This window comes from Passer montanus, unplaced genomic scaffold (genome assembly GCF_014805655.1).
Source record: "Passer montanus isolate IOZ18808 unplaced genomic scaffold, ASM1480565v1 scaffold19, whole genome shotgun sequence".
NCBI classification, from domain to species: Eukaryota; Metazoa; Chordata; class Aves; order Passeriformes; family Passeridae; genus Passer; species Passer montanus.
The window spans coordinates 7,191,633-7,208,786 of record NW_024366480.1 but is presented as its reverse complement, the minus strand read 5'-3'; the positions used below and the strand labels follow the sequence as shown (position 1 = coordinate 7,208,786).

Below are 17,154 nucleotides of genomic sequence, written 5' to 3'. Positions count from 1 at the left end.
TTCTCAAAAGAAATCATTGGAGTCCACTACAATAAATGGAAAAAATTCCAAATGCAATTCCTTTCTTTATAACTTTGGTAATAAGGAAGAAGAAAAATGAATCAGTTTCAGAATTCTGACATCCAGACTGAGACCTGTATTTTATAGAAGATATTGGAAGAATAGTTCAGTTGGAAACTGCAAGTACAAGTAAAAAAGAATTCCATGAGGACTACAAAATAAATTTTAAAGAAAGGTGTACAAAATCTGCCACATGTTTAACTTCTCAGATGATGAATAAACATTTATCTACAGTCTGATCTAGGACAGAAAGGAATGATAAAAAATAATACCTGCATAATAAAATTCAAGTTAGGAATTGGACAGAAATTCTGGTGGTGGAATGATTAACTGCTGGAACAATTACTAAAGTATTGAAACCTCTATCTCCTTTTGTCTTTGGATTTAGATTGGACAAATTTCTTGTACAAGTTAGTAGCCTCAGCAACATATGAAATTAGTGTTTCATTTCTCATGTTTATGTAAGAAATCACAGTAAAGGTTCTCTTGACCCCAATTCTCATTTGTAATCACTGAATCATCTTAAGATTTAAGCAAGAAAACATGCTTTCAATCACATTAATGTAATGTGTAGGCATTCTAAAAGGGACAAATATTATCTAATTTGCCTACGTATTTATTATTTAATCTACAGATTTTGAAAAGCTACGGAGGTATGAATTATTAGGGCCTCATAGTACTGGGAAAGTGCTTCTCATGAAGGCAGCAAGAAAGCTACTGTAACACACTTAGGGATCTCATTCTGTGGCTCCTGCCTGGCCGCAGCTCGAGGACAGTCACCATCTCTACAGGAGTTCACTGGAGTTGCTGGGCTCTTACCTGGCACTGCACTGGGGGCACATCCATATGGATTGGCTCAGAGCTCCCGAGCCAGGGTGATGCCTGCAGGAGCAGCCCTGCCTGCTCTGCCTCTCTGGGAAGGACAGGGCTGACCCAGATCAAAGTTCAGCCCATGGAGGTAGGGTCTGGAGATGTTCTCTAGCACTGTAGAATTTAGTAATGCAGGCCCAGCATTACTAGGGAGAAGTCTGTGGCCGTACTGTGTGGGATGTACAGGTAAAGGGAAGTCCTCAAAGCTAAATTTGGATCTCTGGTCTGATCAAATGTGTGTGCAGAAGGGAAAGTGAAGTTACGGATAAACTGAGTCTGCCTAACCAAATTCAGGCAGGCATTGGAACATCCTGAGCACCCTCACAACATAAATCCAGTGAGTGCCAGGGAGCAATGCAGGTGCACAGCTCACCTGGTACACTCCTCACTACATGGGAAGAATGAGGCAACAATTTTACACCATATTAGAAATAATGCATTCACATTCACTTTCAGTTATTATTCAGAAGGAGTCATCCTGCTGGGCTGTACTTTAATTTGTTGTCAGATGTTTAATTTAGCCTCTTCCTGAACATCTATAAGATTTACTGTGCAATAATTAAGGAGGGGCATGAGGGATAATAAAAATAATTTCTGAGCTGTTTCAGTTATAAAAAAGGAATAAAATAAAATAAAATAAAAACATCCTGAAACAAATTTATTCCTCAGTTCTTGACCTGAATCCTTGAAGGGAATTTAAAAACGACTAACTCTCCTTAACTAAATAGTATTCCACGGAAGAAAATATATCTCTAAAAAAAAATTAGCTTCTCAGTATAACCTTCCTCTCTGTAAGAAACGCTTAATTTAATAAAATGCAATTTCCAGTATGAAATTAAACCTTGAGGGTGCCAAAAATAAATGTTGCTTCAATAAAATTCCTTTTTTTTCCAAATATGATGAGATAAAAATAAAATTAATTAAATTCACTTGGAAACAGGAAGAAAAATAAAGAATGTATTTTGAAATAGTAAGCAGAAGGAGTTTAAAGTCGGATTAGTATCCAGTCAAACCTAGAGAAGTTCAAGCCAATTAGTTTTTATCTATGAATGTTGCCTGTAGAGTTAGAATGTATTTATATGTGTATGCATACTCTTGACAGTGTATACATTTTTAAATTATTATTTTGAAATTTGCTTTATATTTCTCTGTAAAAGGAGGGAAAATAAATAAGCCCAAACCTTCCATTGTAAATATTTTGCTTGGCTCTGCTTGCAAAGTGTCTGATCTGACATGGTGTTGATTAAGATAAGAATAGTGAGTTCCCTGCATGCAACTGATATTCATATTGTTTGAATTCTGAGCTAAATTTACATTAGACAAACATTTTGGTTGCAGTGGAAACTCGCCTGTTTTCATGGAACTGTGACTGAGAGGACACCCAACATTTCAGCGTCTGTGTATTCAGTTAAACATGAGGTCTTCTATGAGAGTTTTATAGAGTTTCCATGTTCCCTTGAGTTTACTGGTTTTCCTCTACCCCGAGAGTGCTTACTCTTACTTTCTTCTCTGTTTGTGAATTTTTAGTCTTTCACTTTCCATATTCTTTCATGAATATGTACTTCTACAAATAAAAAATAATATTCCTGGAAATGTTGGGAGTGCAAGCCAGTTTTCAGTTCAATCTCACTGCCATCTACTGTATGTGCTGGAAAACTGCACTGTATTGCATTTCAGCTGTGTAAGATTACTCTTTTCCCAGTTAATTTGCCCTAAAGTTGCGGGAAAAAATACTGAACTTTCAATAGGCTGTGACATGTGAATTCGTTCTTTGTGTAGGAATCAGTATTTCTTTATAACATGGCAATGTCTGATTACACCATATTGTCCAGAAGGAAAGAACATCAGATTATATAGTATTGCTTAGTTAGTTTGTATTCAGGCCAGACGAAAAACAGATGAGTAGTTTGGGACAAAAAGAATACCTCACTTTGCTTATTCTTGTCATAAATAGTAATACCTTTAATTTCTTAATGGAAATGTCAAAACAAAAACCTAGCAGGATTTAGATGCAGGCACTTGAGATATTTTGATATTTCTTTTAGTTGAAGAATTAGTCTTTGAATCCTTTAAATTAGCTTTCATCTCAGTAGCTGATGTCTAATGTATGCAAACATCAAGTATATACAACACGAAGTGCTGATTGGGATAGATATAATCATTTACCTAAAGTTGTGACATTATTAAGTTGAAAATAAACTATCAGGATTCTGGGTGTCAGGAACTGAGTGAGGTATCACTCAGATCAGTTTTGCACTGAGTGCTTTTGTAATGGTTTCTGTAGAAATTGGAAGGTTTACTCAAGAAAGAAATTTTTCTGATTTCTTTAGGAAAGATGACACCAAATAGACAAGAATGCATGCAAAACATCAAATGCTGTGTTTGCATAAGTAAATTCCACTTCTTAGTCTATTAATAATTTCATTATGCTGGGAATATATATTTATACCATTAGCTACCAATATTACACCAAAAAGAATAAAAGAAGACCAGTAAGCTTGCAAACTCGGGAATTGCAAAGCTGAAGAAGTGTCTTCATTTGCTTCTTATTTTTATCTGTTTTGATGATGTCTATAATTATGGTATGGGTTTTTTGTATTCTTATTCAGTAACTGCTCTAAGACCTCATTTGCTGAACATTATTTAACCCTTGCAAATGAGGAAAGAATGAGAAAAGAATTTCTTACGTTTTGTGATGATCATTGTTACCATGTTTCAATGCTTTGCAAATGTTTATTAACCCACCTTTCTGGCCTTTGGGGATTTGAAATGGTATTATGGGCAGCTGATGTACTCTGTATGATCATTCCATTCCTTCTGCTGTCTTCAGAGGCAAATACAGGTTCACAAGACTTTGTCAAATGACATCAGAAATTCACCCAGGAAAATGAGGAAGTGGTTTCTGACACTTGACCCTTTCTGTTGCATCTCCTCAACCTTATTTCTTTTTCTGTGTCACCATCCAGGACCATATGTCTTTCACTCCTTGTCCAAAAAGATATTTTTCTTTGGCTGATTTCCTCCAAATCATATTCCTCCTAAAGCACATATTGAGCACAGACAATTTCAGCCTAAATGTTATGGCATTAAAAAATAATCCACAACTGCAAACTAGTTTAGAAAAACTGTCATGAATTCAGTAGCAGGTGAGATTGGTAGAGATGCCCATGGGTTGTGATTTGCAAAGTTATTAAAGCTCTGTACATCCCCTTTTTTGGGGCCACTTGTTAGTGTTGGTTTGTAAATCATGCTTTAGGAAGAGGATGATTCTGTAGCAGTGAAGAATTTCTTTTTCCATTGAGTGTGTGTTTATAAGATTTCTTAACAATTTGTACATTTCTCTGGCAGTTTCAGTATCCAGAATTTTTAACTGAAAGCCCTGGGAAATAAATTATTTCTGGGAATAATTTCTGGACTGAATTATTTGTTTGCTTGGTTTTTGGATTTTTGCAGTCAGTGTTTATGTGCAGCTTGATGTGTGGTGCAAATGCAAACTAAGTGATGAGGCATTTGTGGGTCTGTGCATGACCCGTGTTCTGCCAGAGGGGCTTCCCCAGAAGCTGATTTGAGGAATGGCTGAGGCAGCTGGGAGGGTTTCCCCTGGAGCAGGGGAGGATCAGGGGAGACCTTATCACTCTGCAACTACCTGGAAGGGGGCTGGAGCCATGTAGAGGTTGGGCTCTTCTCCCTGGCAGCAAGAGATGGGATTAGGAGACATTGCCTCAAGCTGTGCCAGGGGAGGTTCAGGCTGAACCAGAAAGAATTTATTCATAGAAGGGGTTGTTAAACCAGGGATGTGGTGGAGTCACCATTCCTGGAAGTGTTCAGGGAAAGACTGGACATGGCACTTAGTGCCATTGTCTAGTTGGCAAGCTGGTGATTGATTGTACTCAATCTTAGAGGTCTTTTCCAACCTAAAGGTTCTGTGATTCTGTGACTTGTGACATGGTTTAGTGGCAAATATGGTGGTGGTGCTTTATTGATAGTTGGACTTGATGATCTTAGATGACTTTTCCAACCTTAATGATTATATTCTATGATTCCATGACCTGCCATCTTTCTCTTGAGTTGATCTCGTTGACTGGTAAATCATTGAGTATCTATCATCTTTCCACTGCTGTTATTAGTTCCCTATATCCTTCAGTGATATGTCTTGATAATAACTTTTCTAGCTTTCCACATGGTTGAAATGCTGTCACACAAGAGGTCTGTGGTAGAACTCTGTAAGAGCATCATGCACAAACTTGCAGCATTTAGCTCCTTAAAGGACAAGTGAAAGGGGAGGAAAGACTAAAAGGTGTATTTAGCAGGGTCTGCTCTTATCTTAGGATTCCCCTGTGCCTTGCTACTAGTAGTGAAAGTTCTGTGCATGAAAATCCAGAAGGGAAAAAAGCCCACACATGTAAATTCCATCATTCAGTAATCATCAATAGAAGAGAAAAATGTTTTAAATAAGGAAGGGAGTATTAAGCATTCTGGTAGCTCTAATATGATGATTTATTTATAGGTAAGATTGCTGAAATTACACTGTGAGATAAAACTGCAGATGGTTATTTTGTTCTTCCCTTTTATTAAATGCTTTAAATTTGCTGCCCTCATGTGGCTGTATACTATACTTTCTCTGCTGAAACTCCCAATGGACAGGATTCCTTAGGACAGCAGTACGTGCAGCCGTGTTTACAAACCAGATGAAGGACAGTTCAGACACTGAACTGGTGCTGTCTGGCTGAGTTAAGAATATCAAGAAATGTGGCTGGGAGTCCCTGTGAATACATTTTCTGTCTTTTAACTCTGGAAGGCCAGGACTGCCCTGGGTGTTAGGAATCTGCTGCCCAAATTCTGTCTGGAGGAAGCTGCCTTTGCAGCTGTCAGGAGGTGATAAGGGCTTCTTCTGAACCAGGTAATATGTGCATTCCCAGTTGGCCAGGTGGCAGTATTTCCAAGCACCTTTCAGCTTGGGGTATATGAGACAAACCAGAAAACTGAGCACAAGTGCATCAGTTGTAGGACAAAATGGTACAAAAAATGGTACAAAAAATGGTACAAAAATGGTACAAAAGCGGTACAAAAGCAACATAAAAAAAAACAAAACCAAAAAAAACCCCAAAAACCCCAACAAGATCGGTTGTTTTTGGTTTTTTTTGTAGCTGTTACTCTTTGGTGTAAAGACAATTGCTGGGTATATAAGCATAAATAATGTTTTATAATTGCATTATAACCTATAAGTTATTGGACCATTACCTATATGTTGCCATTAAAATACATGGTTAGCTAAAATACATGGTTAGAAATGATTATATTTCATTGCATAGCATATTAGTAGCCCAGGTACCTTGCATAACTAAGTGGTCGGAACAAAAGTTCAATGAGTAACACTGTAAAGACACCACCCATTGGGATAAGTTACTTAAAAGATAAAGACTTACTCATTGCTAATTTATAAAGCAAATAGAAAAACTGAATTTTTAAAAATTGGAATAAAGAGTTTAAATTAATGGCTTTACCAGTATTGCTTCTACAGAAATAACCTGTGCAGAAATATGAGATATAGAATCATAGATTGGCCTTTTAAGGCTTCTTTTTTGGTAGGTAGCTGAACACTGAATTCAGCTACATTTCACATATTTCTTGGGCCTTATGCATTTCAGTGTATACATATGACTTGTTTAATTTGTGAATTAAAGAAATTATGTAAATCGTGTTCAGAGCTGACTTTGATAAAAGAAACTGAGGAGCCTGTTTTAGACAGTCAGAGATAAAAAATGCTTTCCAACAAAAAGATAGTTAGCTAGTTAGTACGCAAGAGAAAACACAATTTAAAAAAAAATATAAGAATACAGTATGCTGTATATCTGAACAATGCTCAGATAGCATGCTCTTTGAATGAATTATTTGTATTTGCTCCCCTTTCTGCTAGCATCATAGTCTTAAAAAAATGACAGCAGTCATAAAACAAAGACTGAAGATGAAGCCTGGAGATCTATAATTCAGAAAGCAGAAGCAAGGTGCATTGCTATCTGCCAGATGACAAACAGATGAGCATCCTTCCTCTAGAAAGGATGTAATGTCACTTAAAAGATCAGTGCTGACTGTGGATTCTAGGCAGGTGCAATGAATTGTTTGCTTGCTTGGATACTGCTTCTCATCAGGAGAGGTTTTTGTGGTAATTTGACTTAATATCTCAGATATTCATATAACCATAAAATGGTTTGGGTTGGACCTTAAGGTCGTCTAAACCCCCTGCCATGGGCAGGGACACCTTCCACTAGACTGGGTCGCTCAAAGCCTCATCCATCCTTGGCCTTGAACACCTCCAGAGGTGGGGCAGGCACAACTTCTCTAGGGAACCTGTTCCAATGCCTCACAGTAAAGAATAATGCCTCACTACCCTCACAGTAAAAAATTCCTGCCTGATATCTAATCTTAACCAACCTTCCTTCAGTTTAAAGCTATTTTTTCCTGCCCTATCGCCACATGCCCTTCCTTGTAAAAAATCCCTCTCCAATTCTCCTGTTTGTCACTTTCTATTCTGTACAATAACATTTTGGCCTGGTTTTGATGGTGATAAAACCCTTCTAAAGAGGCAGAGTCCTTTCGTTCACTTTCCTCACTTTCTTCAGTTGGGAATTACCTTTTTTGTGCCACAGCAGGTTCTGGACTGTAATACAGTGCTGCTAAAAAATTCCACTCCTTTTCAACTGCATGACAGAGACAAGCATTGCAGAGCCCTGCTGCTTCCTGTGGAGAGATGAACTTGGGGTCAGGGCTTTTGCTCAGGAAGTGAGCGTGGCAAGGTGTGGGGAAGGTTGTGCACACAACCTGCACACAACCTGACCCATGACACAGAGCAGAGGTGGCTGCTCCATCCTGGCCCCAGGGGACAGTCTCCTCCATTGGCTGTCCTCGTCCCACTGCCCTGCAGTCAGGGAAATGGGATAGTTTGGCTCACAGAGCCTTTCAGAGGAGAAACATCATGTTGTTCAAAAGATATCTGCAGCAAGAACTTCAGGAGATACTTCTGTTCACTGTGCTTCTGCCGATAAAATAAACACTGTAATTGAAATCTGCATTTAATAAAATTTGTTATGCATGGGGACTTTAGCAGCAAACTTTGTTTGAACTCTAGTCTTCATAATCAGTTTTTTCTTGCTAATCTCTAATCTCTGTTACATTCTACTAACAGTATGAGAACCTTTTATATTCGGTGTGGTTAAAATGACATTTGGCATTTGGGACTCTTAGCATCACCAAATTATCTGGATTTTCTCTCTGTGGTTTAATATTGTCCTGAAAATAATGAAATTTAATCTGTACAACAGGGCAATTTGAGATATAGTGATCAGCCAAAGAGCTCCTAACAGAAGAACAAACTATCATTTATCAGTGGCTCAGGGATTCTGCCTCTGCATGGGTAGCTATTCCACAGCACAGGTGGAAGTAAATTTGCCTTTGGTGTCCCTTGGAATAAAAAAGCAGGGAGGGAGAGAATTGCTGCAGAGCAGCAGAAACATTGCATTGTGCTTGTTGCACAGTGACATCAAATCATCAAATCATTGAGCTCAAGTCCCATTCATTTCTGTTTTAAGGATATAATATGGGCAAAAAATGACATTTGGCATTTGGGACTCTTAGCATCACCAAATTATCTGGATTTTCTCTCTGTGGTTTAATATTGTCCTGAAAATAATGAAATTTAATCTGTACAACAGGGCAATTTGAGATATAGTGATCAGCCAAAGAGCTCCTAACAGAAGAACAAACTATCATTTATCAGTGGCTCAGGGATTCTGCCTCTGCATGGGTAGCTATTCCACAGCACAGGTGGAAGTAAATTTGCCTTTGGTGTCCCTTGGAATAAAAAAGCAGGGAGGGAGAGAATTGCTGCAGAGCAGCAGAAACATTGCATTGTGCTTGTTGCTCAGTGACATCAAATCATTGAGCTCAAGTCCCATTAATTTCTGTTTTAAGGATATAATATGGGCAGTGTGCTGGCAATTTGTTTTGATGTTTGTGTTGCAGGAGCTACTTCCTAAGGCTTAGACAGAGATACCAACTCTGATGTGTGTTATTTTATCAGCTCAACTCACAGTTTTTTAGAGGAAAAAGAATAGGATCTTTCACTACCTTAAACTTATAGTAAGCAATTAATCTAGTTCTCTGGAGGAGGTCATACAGAAACTAGATGAGACACTGACTGAAGTTTATGTTTTACTGACTGGTCTCTAGTGAAAAACCCCAGAAGGTAAGATCACTGAGCAAACTGTGTAGGAAATTTCCAGTAAAGCTCCTGTTGATTCTGCTGGTCTTGTCAGAATCAATTGACGAGCAGAATTGGTCACTTTTCTCATATTATTTCCTCTCATCTACTCTTCCTTAATAAGCATTTCAAAGATTTGGATAAAAAAAATTTAACATATTGGAAGTGCAAGTTAGACTACAGTGTTGAACCATACATTCATGCAAATTCTGATGCCTTAAAATGTACCAATCAGTAGAATTCCATAAAAAAGATTATCTTGAAATATCTGTAATTCAAACCACCTTATTGTAATGCCACTTTGTGTCAAGTGTTCCTTCCCTCTGACCTCATTAGGCGTGCCTCGTCATTAGATACACTGTTACTAAAGAGTTTTAACTTAAGAGCTGCTTTGATTGATGCTTGGTTGGGCTGAGGATTTATTGTGTAGGATTAACTAGATTTAAAAATGGCAAAATGCCATAGTAACTTTAATGCCAGACTTTAATGAGAAGCAGAAGTAAACTCCAAGGACCCTTATGATTTTTAATGTGGACTGAACTCATGTGCTTGTTAGCTTAATGTCCTGTCCTATTTTATAGACAAGTAATCCAATAATTCCTAGAGAACAGTAGCCTAGAAAGTGTATTACAAACGTGTAACCTGAAGTATGTACATATTTTTAATGAATCATAAATTTTGATAATTTTATAATCAGATTTATTCAGTATTATTATCAAATAGAGGAAAACTCTTTGCACTGGTTTGGGCCTTTTAAATTAAGAAACAATATGGAAATAAGACAAAACCAGACTGGCAAACAATTTTCCCTGGCAACATTAAATAATGTACTGACAATGTAGATGAAAAATACATTTTCACATTTTTATGTAATCTGCTAGTTGAATTTCTTTTTACTGTCTTCTTAAGTTCATTAAGTGCTCCTGAAAGTTTATCAAGTTGGTGCTTCTAGAGTTTAATAACCTTATTTTTTTACCATTGATCACATATTTTAGTATATGATACTGCCAAGAAAATCCAGACCATTCTCACATCCGACAACATTTGGTCGTCTCCTTAAATCCTACTAGACTTGATAGGATTTAAGCATATACTTAAAAGGTAATGCACTGCTCAATGAGGGCCTTCGTATCTGACATTTTTTCTGTCCATGCTATCTTCTCTGAGATAACCAAAGGGCACTGATTTATTATTAGAGCTAAACAGGAAAAACTTTCTCATTCAAAAAGCTTGTAAACTTTTTTTCCTGAATTGATGGTGAGTTCCCAATTTTATTTTTCAGTGAACTTTCAATAGTAGAAGCATGTATTTAAATTTTTGTTTCTGCACAGTTATATGCTGTGAGAATTAGGCACAATGTACTTATAAGCAATATCAACAGTTCTGGTACTGTCTCTGCCAAAGCAGGTAGGATGGCATCCAACCGAGTTCTTGGGCTGTAATGCCAAATTTCTCATTGAAATCACACATGTATTGGACATGACTTAAATAGGATTACTCACTCAAGCAAATTTACACAAGGGTCTAAGGCGTATATCCAGCTTCCAGTGGGTAAGGAGCCTGCATTCTCATTTGGCTCTGGGCCTTGGGCACTTGCATAACGTTGCTTGTGTAACTTACCCTGCCAAAAATGAAACCTGCATCAACATGGTTACTCATACCAGAAAAATTGTGCCTGTGGACAAGTGATGACAGTCAGGGATCCTGCTTCCTTTTGTAACACACTGAAAACTTCTGTTTTCACTGGTGATTGAAGCTCTTTAGCCAGCATTACCATTACAGTCCCTATTGATAATTTCTGTACCACTGAGTTATTTTTATTGGTTTTTTGGGATTCTTTACTTGACTCATTACTATTATCTGTTTTTCTTTTTTTTTTTTTTAGGGAGAAGGCCAGCAAAAACGAAGGACAAAAAAAAGAAGAAAAAGAATTTGATGGAAAGGGCTCAGAAGCAGCACAGCATCTTTTTAGCAACAGATAAAGCAAGCCAGTAAAGACTTGATTTTCCTTAATGTATTTTTTTGCAAAGTGCACAAAAGCTGCTATATGCTCCTGCCCATGGATGCACTACAATTCGGCTGCTTTGACAGTATTGGTGGCAAATAACTTGTGAAAATAAAGCCCACAAGCTTGTTTGCTTTATTTATATATATTTTTATTTTATTTTTTCCTTTCGTTTTTGACCTGAAGACTTCAAGGTCGGGAGTGCACTGAGCTGGATCAGTGGAAGTGGTCCTGAAGTGCATCAGTGATATTGTTCTGAGTGCCTGGTCAACATGTTGTCAAGGAAAGAAACCTACACAGCACCAGTAGGTGGACTTGTGCATATTTAAATAAATAGGGGGAAAAGGAAGTCTTGGAGGTGTAGGTACAATTGGACTTATGGCCTTTGTTTCCTATATTTGTACATTTCAAGAGTAAATGGATACGACTTACCTACTTAGTGTTAATGTACATTGTTCTCACCCCTGCTACGTCGACACAGTTGTGTAATAAAACTGCTTTCAGACAACGTGCTGCAGGATTCACTGCTCAGACTCACCCAAGCACAACAGACTCTGTGTGTACATATTACTCTGTCTACATATAAATGAACATATTTACTGTACATCTATGCATTTTTATGTATAATACTTTATACATGTTTAAAGGTATGTCCTGTTGGTTCTAGTAATGTACTTTAAATAATCCAGTAAATGTTTACTTTTTGCTATGTTTTAACTATCTTCTCATGTTCCTCAATAGTTACAAACTGGATTTTTTTTTCTCATCTGCAAAGCACACTCATTTGCAGAACTACCTTGCACTGACCCTCACAATGGAGTGTCAGCTCTGAAGTATACTTGCCAGACTAGGAATCTACAAATTCTTTCTGCTATTCAGTACTTCTGTCTCAGCTCCCATGTATTTTGTCTCAGAAAAAGAAGATTAATGTTTTTTTAAGATGAGGCACGATGGTGATAGAAGTTTTGAGTGTCAGGAGAGAAATTACTTGTAAAGTTCTTGGTATCTAAGACTCTATGTGTAGTTTTGGGTTTTTTGTTGTTTTTTCTTTTTCCCATTGTAATGCAGTGTTTCATTTCAGTTAGTCCTGATGCAGTCAGATAAGAAAACAAATAATTTTTCTCCCTGAATAAGAGAGAAACAAAATAAAGGTCATGTAAGGTCAACTATTCAAAAGTATAGAAAACACCAATTCCCCAGTATTGCTGAATATTTGTAGATGCTTAACAAATTTATTCTGCAGCTGTTGTTTGCTTTGGGATATTTTTTTTGGGGGGAGAGGTAGAGACAATTTTCTGTGTAGGACATTAAAATGGCACAGGATATGTAATTTGGTAATCTAGCATTATTGAGGTAGCATTCAAGGTGATTTTTGGATACCTGACAGGGAAAGCCTACACTAAAATGCTTGTCACTTAAGAGAAATTATTTCCCATTTAGACCTCAAACTTCCATATGACCTACACAAAAAAAAAAAAAATGAAGCAGCGAAACAGACCCCAGACCTCCACAAACCCCTTTTTGACATACACTTGAGAAAAATCCCACAAATTCCAGCTTTAGTTTTATGGGTTGTATGGTTTTCAAATAAATGAGGGAAATAAAGCATCTGTAAGCACAAATATATCTGCATTTAGCTATGACAAGTGTTACTACCAAAATGTACATATGTTAGACACATATGAATGTTCCATCAAACTGCTTGTGGACTTCCACTCAGCTGTGAAGTTTTCACTGTATGTTCATATTTACCTAGAACATAATAATGTTACAGACAGTATGAATGCTCTAATCCTGGGATGCTATTTTGGACATAAAATGCTCACTTAAAAAAACCAAAAACAAACAATGAAAACTGTAGCTGTCTGCTTATTGGTTATCAAATTTGGCTGTAAGTTCATTTAATGCCCTCATACAAGCCCTTCAGTAGTGGTTACAAATATTGTATTAGGCGCGTCATGGAAAGAATGCTACAAAATACAATAAAATGTGTCACAAGCTCCTGAGTAAAATATTTTTGGTCCTTTTTAATTCAAATAGCATATTCTTTTGGAATTTCATACATGTAGAAAAATTGCAGAAGGTGGGGAAATGCAAATTTTCTTCCACTGGAGTAAAAAATGTGTTTTCCTTACAGCTGTTTTGTTTGAAAAGACCCTGATCATTAGATATACATTGATTTCTCCTGTCCCAGTCACCTCCACACCAAGAGCTTTCTTGGCAGTGTAGAATGAAAAAAAAAAATTATGCCTAAGTAGCCCTCTGTAGCTCCTCCTTTGTCCTGGACATCTTGCCTTTGCATGGTGGACCCTGTCAGTGTGTTCATAGTACTGGGGTTTTGTAGGATCACAATTTGGAGGTTGGAAAGGACTGTTCCTTGGACATTAGGAAAAAGCTTTGCACTGAGAAGCTCTTTGGTCACAGGCTCCTCAGGGAAGTGGTCATGGCACCAAGCCTGTCAGACTTCAAGGAGTGTCTGGGCAGTGCTCTTGGAAATCATGGTTTAATTTGAAGTATTCCTGTGAGGAGCAGGGATTGGACTCAGCGATCCATATGGGTCTTTTCCATCTTGAGAGATTCTATGATTTGAGAGATCAGCTAGTCAAAATATTTGCTTGAAACAGGGCTACTTCAAAGTTATCTTCAGATACTGTTTCTTGATAAGGTGAAGAAGATCAGGTTTCCAAAGCTGGATAGCGTAAAAACAGCCTGTGCCCATTGTGCCTCTTATTTCCTTTAAATTTGTTCAGAAGTGGACTTACAAAGGTCATAGTTCTTTTGTGGTAAGCAACTGACCAGGTTGCCACCTTTTCCCTCCTTTCATAGCTGTTACTGTTTTTTAAATCTGTTTCTCTCAAACAGCAGAAGGTTTTAGCACAGTGTAACTTTTGTGTTCACAGGCTTTTATGCCCTAGTTTAACGATTCACTACTGGAAATTTATTTTAAACTACAAAAGATTCAAATTAGGAGGGCAAAGAACTTTATATGCTGTAGTCATTTGTTTTAAAATGCTGTTATATCGCTGTGATGAGTAGAAAGTGCTTTTTCAAAACCATACATTATTTTATATCTTATTCACATGTCCCAGAAAAGACAATTGCATAGTGCACTGTGCATTCAGGATCTCTCTATTCTCAGTTCGCCTTAGCTTATCCTGGCCTCCTAATATCTGCCTCTAAATTAAAACAAAACAAAACCAAATGAAACAAAACAGGAAAAAAAGAAAAAGAAAAAGCAAAAGAAAAAAAAAACAACCCAAGTGTATCTTTAAAGCAATTATTTTGTAGCTGACTGAAGAAAAAACAATATTGTATTCCACATTATGGTAATGCATACCTTCCATATTACAAATGTTGCTATAAGGAAATTGTTCTCTTACACCTGTACGCTCAATATAAAGATGCCAGCAAAGGAATAGTGAATAGTTATAGATCTTACATGATGTGTCTTCGTTTATCTGTATGAGTTACAGAAAATTGCAGAGCGGAAAAAAAAAAGTAAAATTTCATCCATGTTAGCTAAAAACAAACCAAAGATCAATTAAGTGCCATGTTAACTTTTTTAAACAAAAATGTTGCTAAAATCCTGATTGAAGCCTCATAAAATGAGAAGACAGATCTTTTTCAGACAGATTAAAATCAAATTCAGTGCTTCAGCTTTTTTATGCTGATGAAATGGAATATAGAATGAAAATAACCCGATATTTCTGGCACAAATGCCATTTTTTTAAAGTGGGTGATGTTACTGAAGGCTGATGCTACCACTTACCAGAGGGTATAAGAGTTTTGAATTTAAAGTCTCTCTTCACCAACAAAATGTATTTGTCTTTTGACACCAGTCCACTTTCATGTCCAGTGGTGTAAGCCAGCACGAATTCCAGTAAGCTCTAGACTGAAGTTATTTTGGACTGACACCAAGAAGAACAAAATGTACCCTTCTGAAAGTGTAACCCAGAAACCACTGTCAGCTTTTTGTTTAGTTCTTTACCGAAAGCTCTGTGCTGAACCTGGCATCGTTTCTTTTATGAGAAGGCTCAACCTCAGGACTGAGGAAAGGACATTAGCTTTAGGAAGTGTTAGAGCAGCCTGATTGCAGGACATCTGGGAGAAGAGCAGCCCAGTACTTGAAGTGCAGTTCCTCTCAGAAAAGAAAAACTTTAAGAAAAGTGTGACTAGAGAGAACTTTAGTCCATTGCCAAACTCTTCCAGACTTCAACTGATTTTTTATAATGCAAACTAGTTCTGTTTATGTCTAATAAACATATGTCTTCAACCCCAGTGAAGCTGTATGCTTACTTAAAGGGCCAGTAATATATCTGTGGTTGTGCCAGCTGCAAAAATGCTCCCAGCCTCCTTGTTTTCAAATTGTGTCTTCAGTGACAATTGTGTCACACTTGATTTTAATTGGGCAATACTGATGAAGCTAACTAACAGTTCATAGACCACAAATGAATAAACACTAAAAATGAGGGTGGTTTGTTCTACCCCTGTGACTTTTCAAAATAGAAATTCAGCTCAAGAAAGCAAACATGTCTAGGCTTGCAACTATTTATTAGCTTCCCTTCAGACTTTAAGGGGGCTTTATGAGAAAGATAAGAGTTTTGGGTATTTAATTGGGGTTGTTTGGTTTTATTTTTTTTTCCCCTGATATCTGCTTTTAAAAAATATATTTATTTTAATTTTTTTTTTTTGTCACAAACTGCAGTAAGACTTTCTGTTTGCTTTGGGTATTTAATTGGGGTTGTTTGGTTTTATTTTTTTTTCCCCTGATATCTGCTTTTAAAAAAAAATATTTATTTTAATTTTTTTTTTTTTTTTGGTCATAAACTGCAGTAAGACTTTCTGTTTGCTTTCTGTTTCTGGGTGGACTTGGTTGCCATCTACAGAACCTAAGGGACACAACTGCAAGGGAGCGCCTGATATTTGCTCCAGAATTATTTCAGTCTTTTATTTAATTGACTTGTGGTAGGCACATGAAAAGTCTCAGGGACATGGAGTGCAGCCTCAGGATTTCTCTGTCACAGCCTGTTGCTCTCCTTTTGGCCTCATATTCCTTGTTATGCTGTAGCCTGGCTTCAGCAGGAGCAGTGAACAGTTTTTCTACCATAAATATCTTCTTGTCTGCATATTGTCTTGGCTAGGGCATGTGATTTCTAACTCTAAGGCTGATCCTAGTAATTTATTTTGTGGTCAGATATTTTCTCTCTAGAGAGAGTTAAAGAGAAATTCAAAGACTAAAGGTCTATAAACAGATGATGAGAGGCATGTATGTAACCTCTCACAGCTGTAATCTAATACATGAATAGGTAAATGTATGGTAAATATAACAACCATCCCTGATCCAGTGATTGCAGATGCTGAGGGAATATGAGATGAATGGACAACAGATAATGGCTCAGGTATTACACAGTATTGCCCATTGCCAATGTTGGAGACAGAATATTAAACTATTGGTTTGACTTGTTAGAGCTTCTTTTTTAAGCTTTTATGGAAAAGTATGTTGTGTTTGCTGCTCAACTAAGATAGTTTAGATAATGAGTTTTCTGCCCCTTTTTTTTTGGTTCATAATGAATTTATAAATTCAAATCAGTTTGATCCAAGTTCAGTGGGATTGTTTAAAATCAAAGTCTTCAATCAGTTCTCTTTGGGACTGTTGATGAAGGCAGTCAGTGATCTTAGCAGGGAAGGTAAAAGGTCTTTATCCCCTAGAGGTATGTTTGACTTTGAACTAAAACTGTGACAGTTAATGACAAGGTGATAGATTGTAGAAACCTGGCAATGAGAAGAAATATTTTTCAGTCTTAATTTTATATGCAGTAATGATAAATATGTGTGAAGGCTGAATGCTAGCATTTTAAAGATCTGTAATGAGATGAACAACATTGTGTTTCCTCTATATGTAAGTAATTGCAGTTCCACAATGCTGATTATTTGAATGAGTCAATATATCTTCATTTTTACT

At 37.0% G+C, this 17,154-nt stretch overlaps 1 protein-coding gene across 3 annotated transcripts in view; it reads left to right on the top strand.

Annotated features, from left to right (window-relative positions):
- RSPO2 (R-spondin 2) overlaps positions 1 to 13,190 on the top strand; it is a 118,992-nt gene extending 105,802 nt beyond the window's left edge. For all 3 annotated transcript variants that reach the window (XM_039706367.1, XM_039706366.1, XM_039706365.1), the window contains one exon: positions 11,073 to 13,190. In XM_039706367.1, coding sequence (XP_039562301.1) covers positions 11,073 to 11,182 — 110 coding nt within the window. In that variant the 3' untranslated portion in view covers positions 11,183 to 13,190. The remainder of the gene's footprint in view (positions 1 to 11,072) is intronic.
- The last annotated feature ends 3,964 nt before the right edge of the window (positions 13,191 to 17,154 follow it).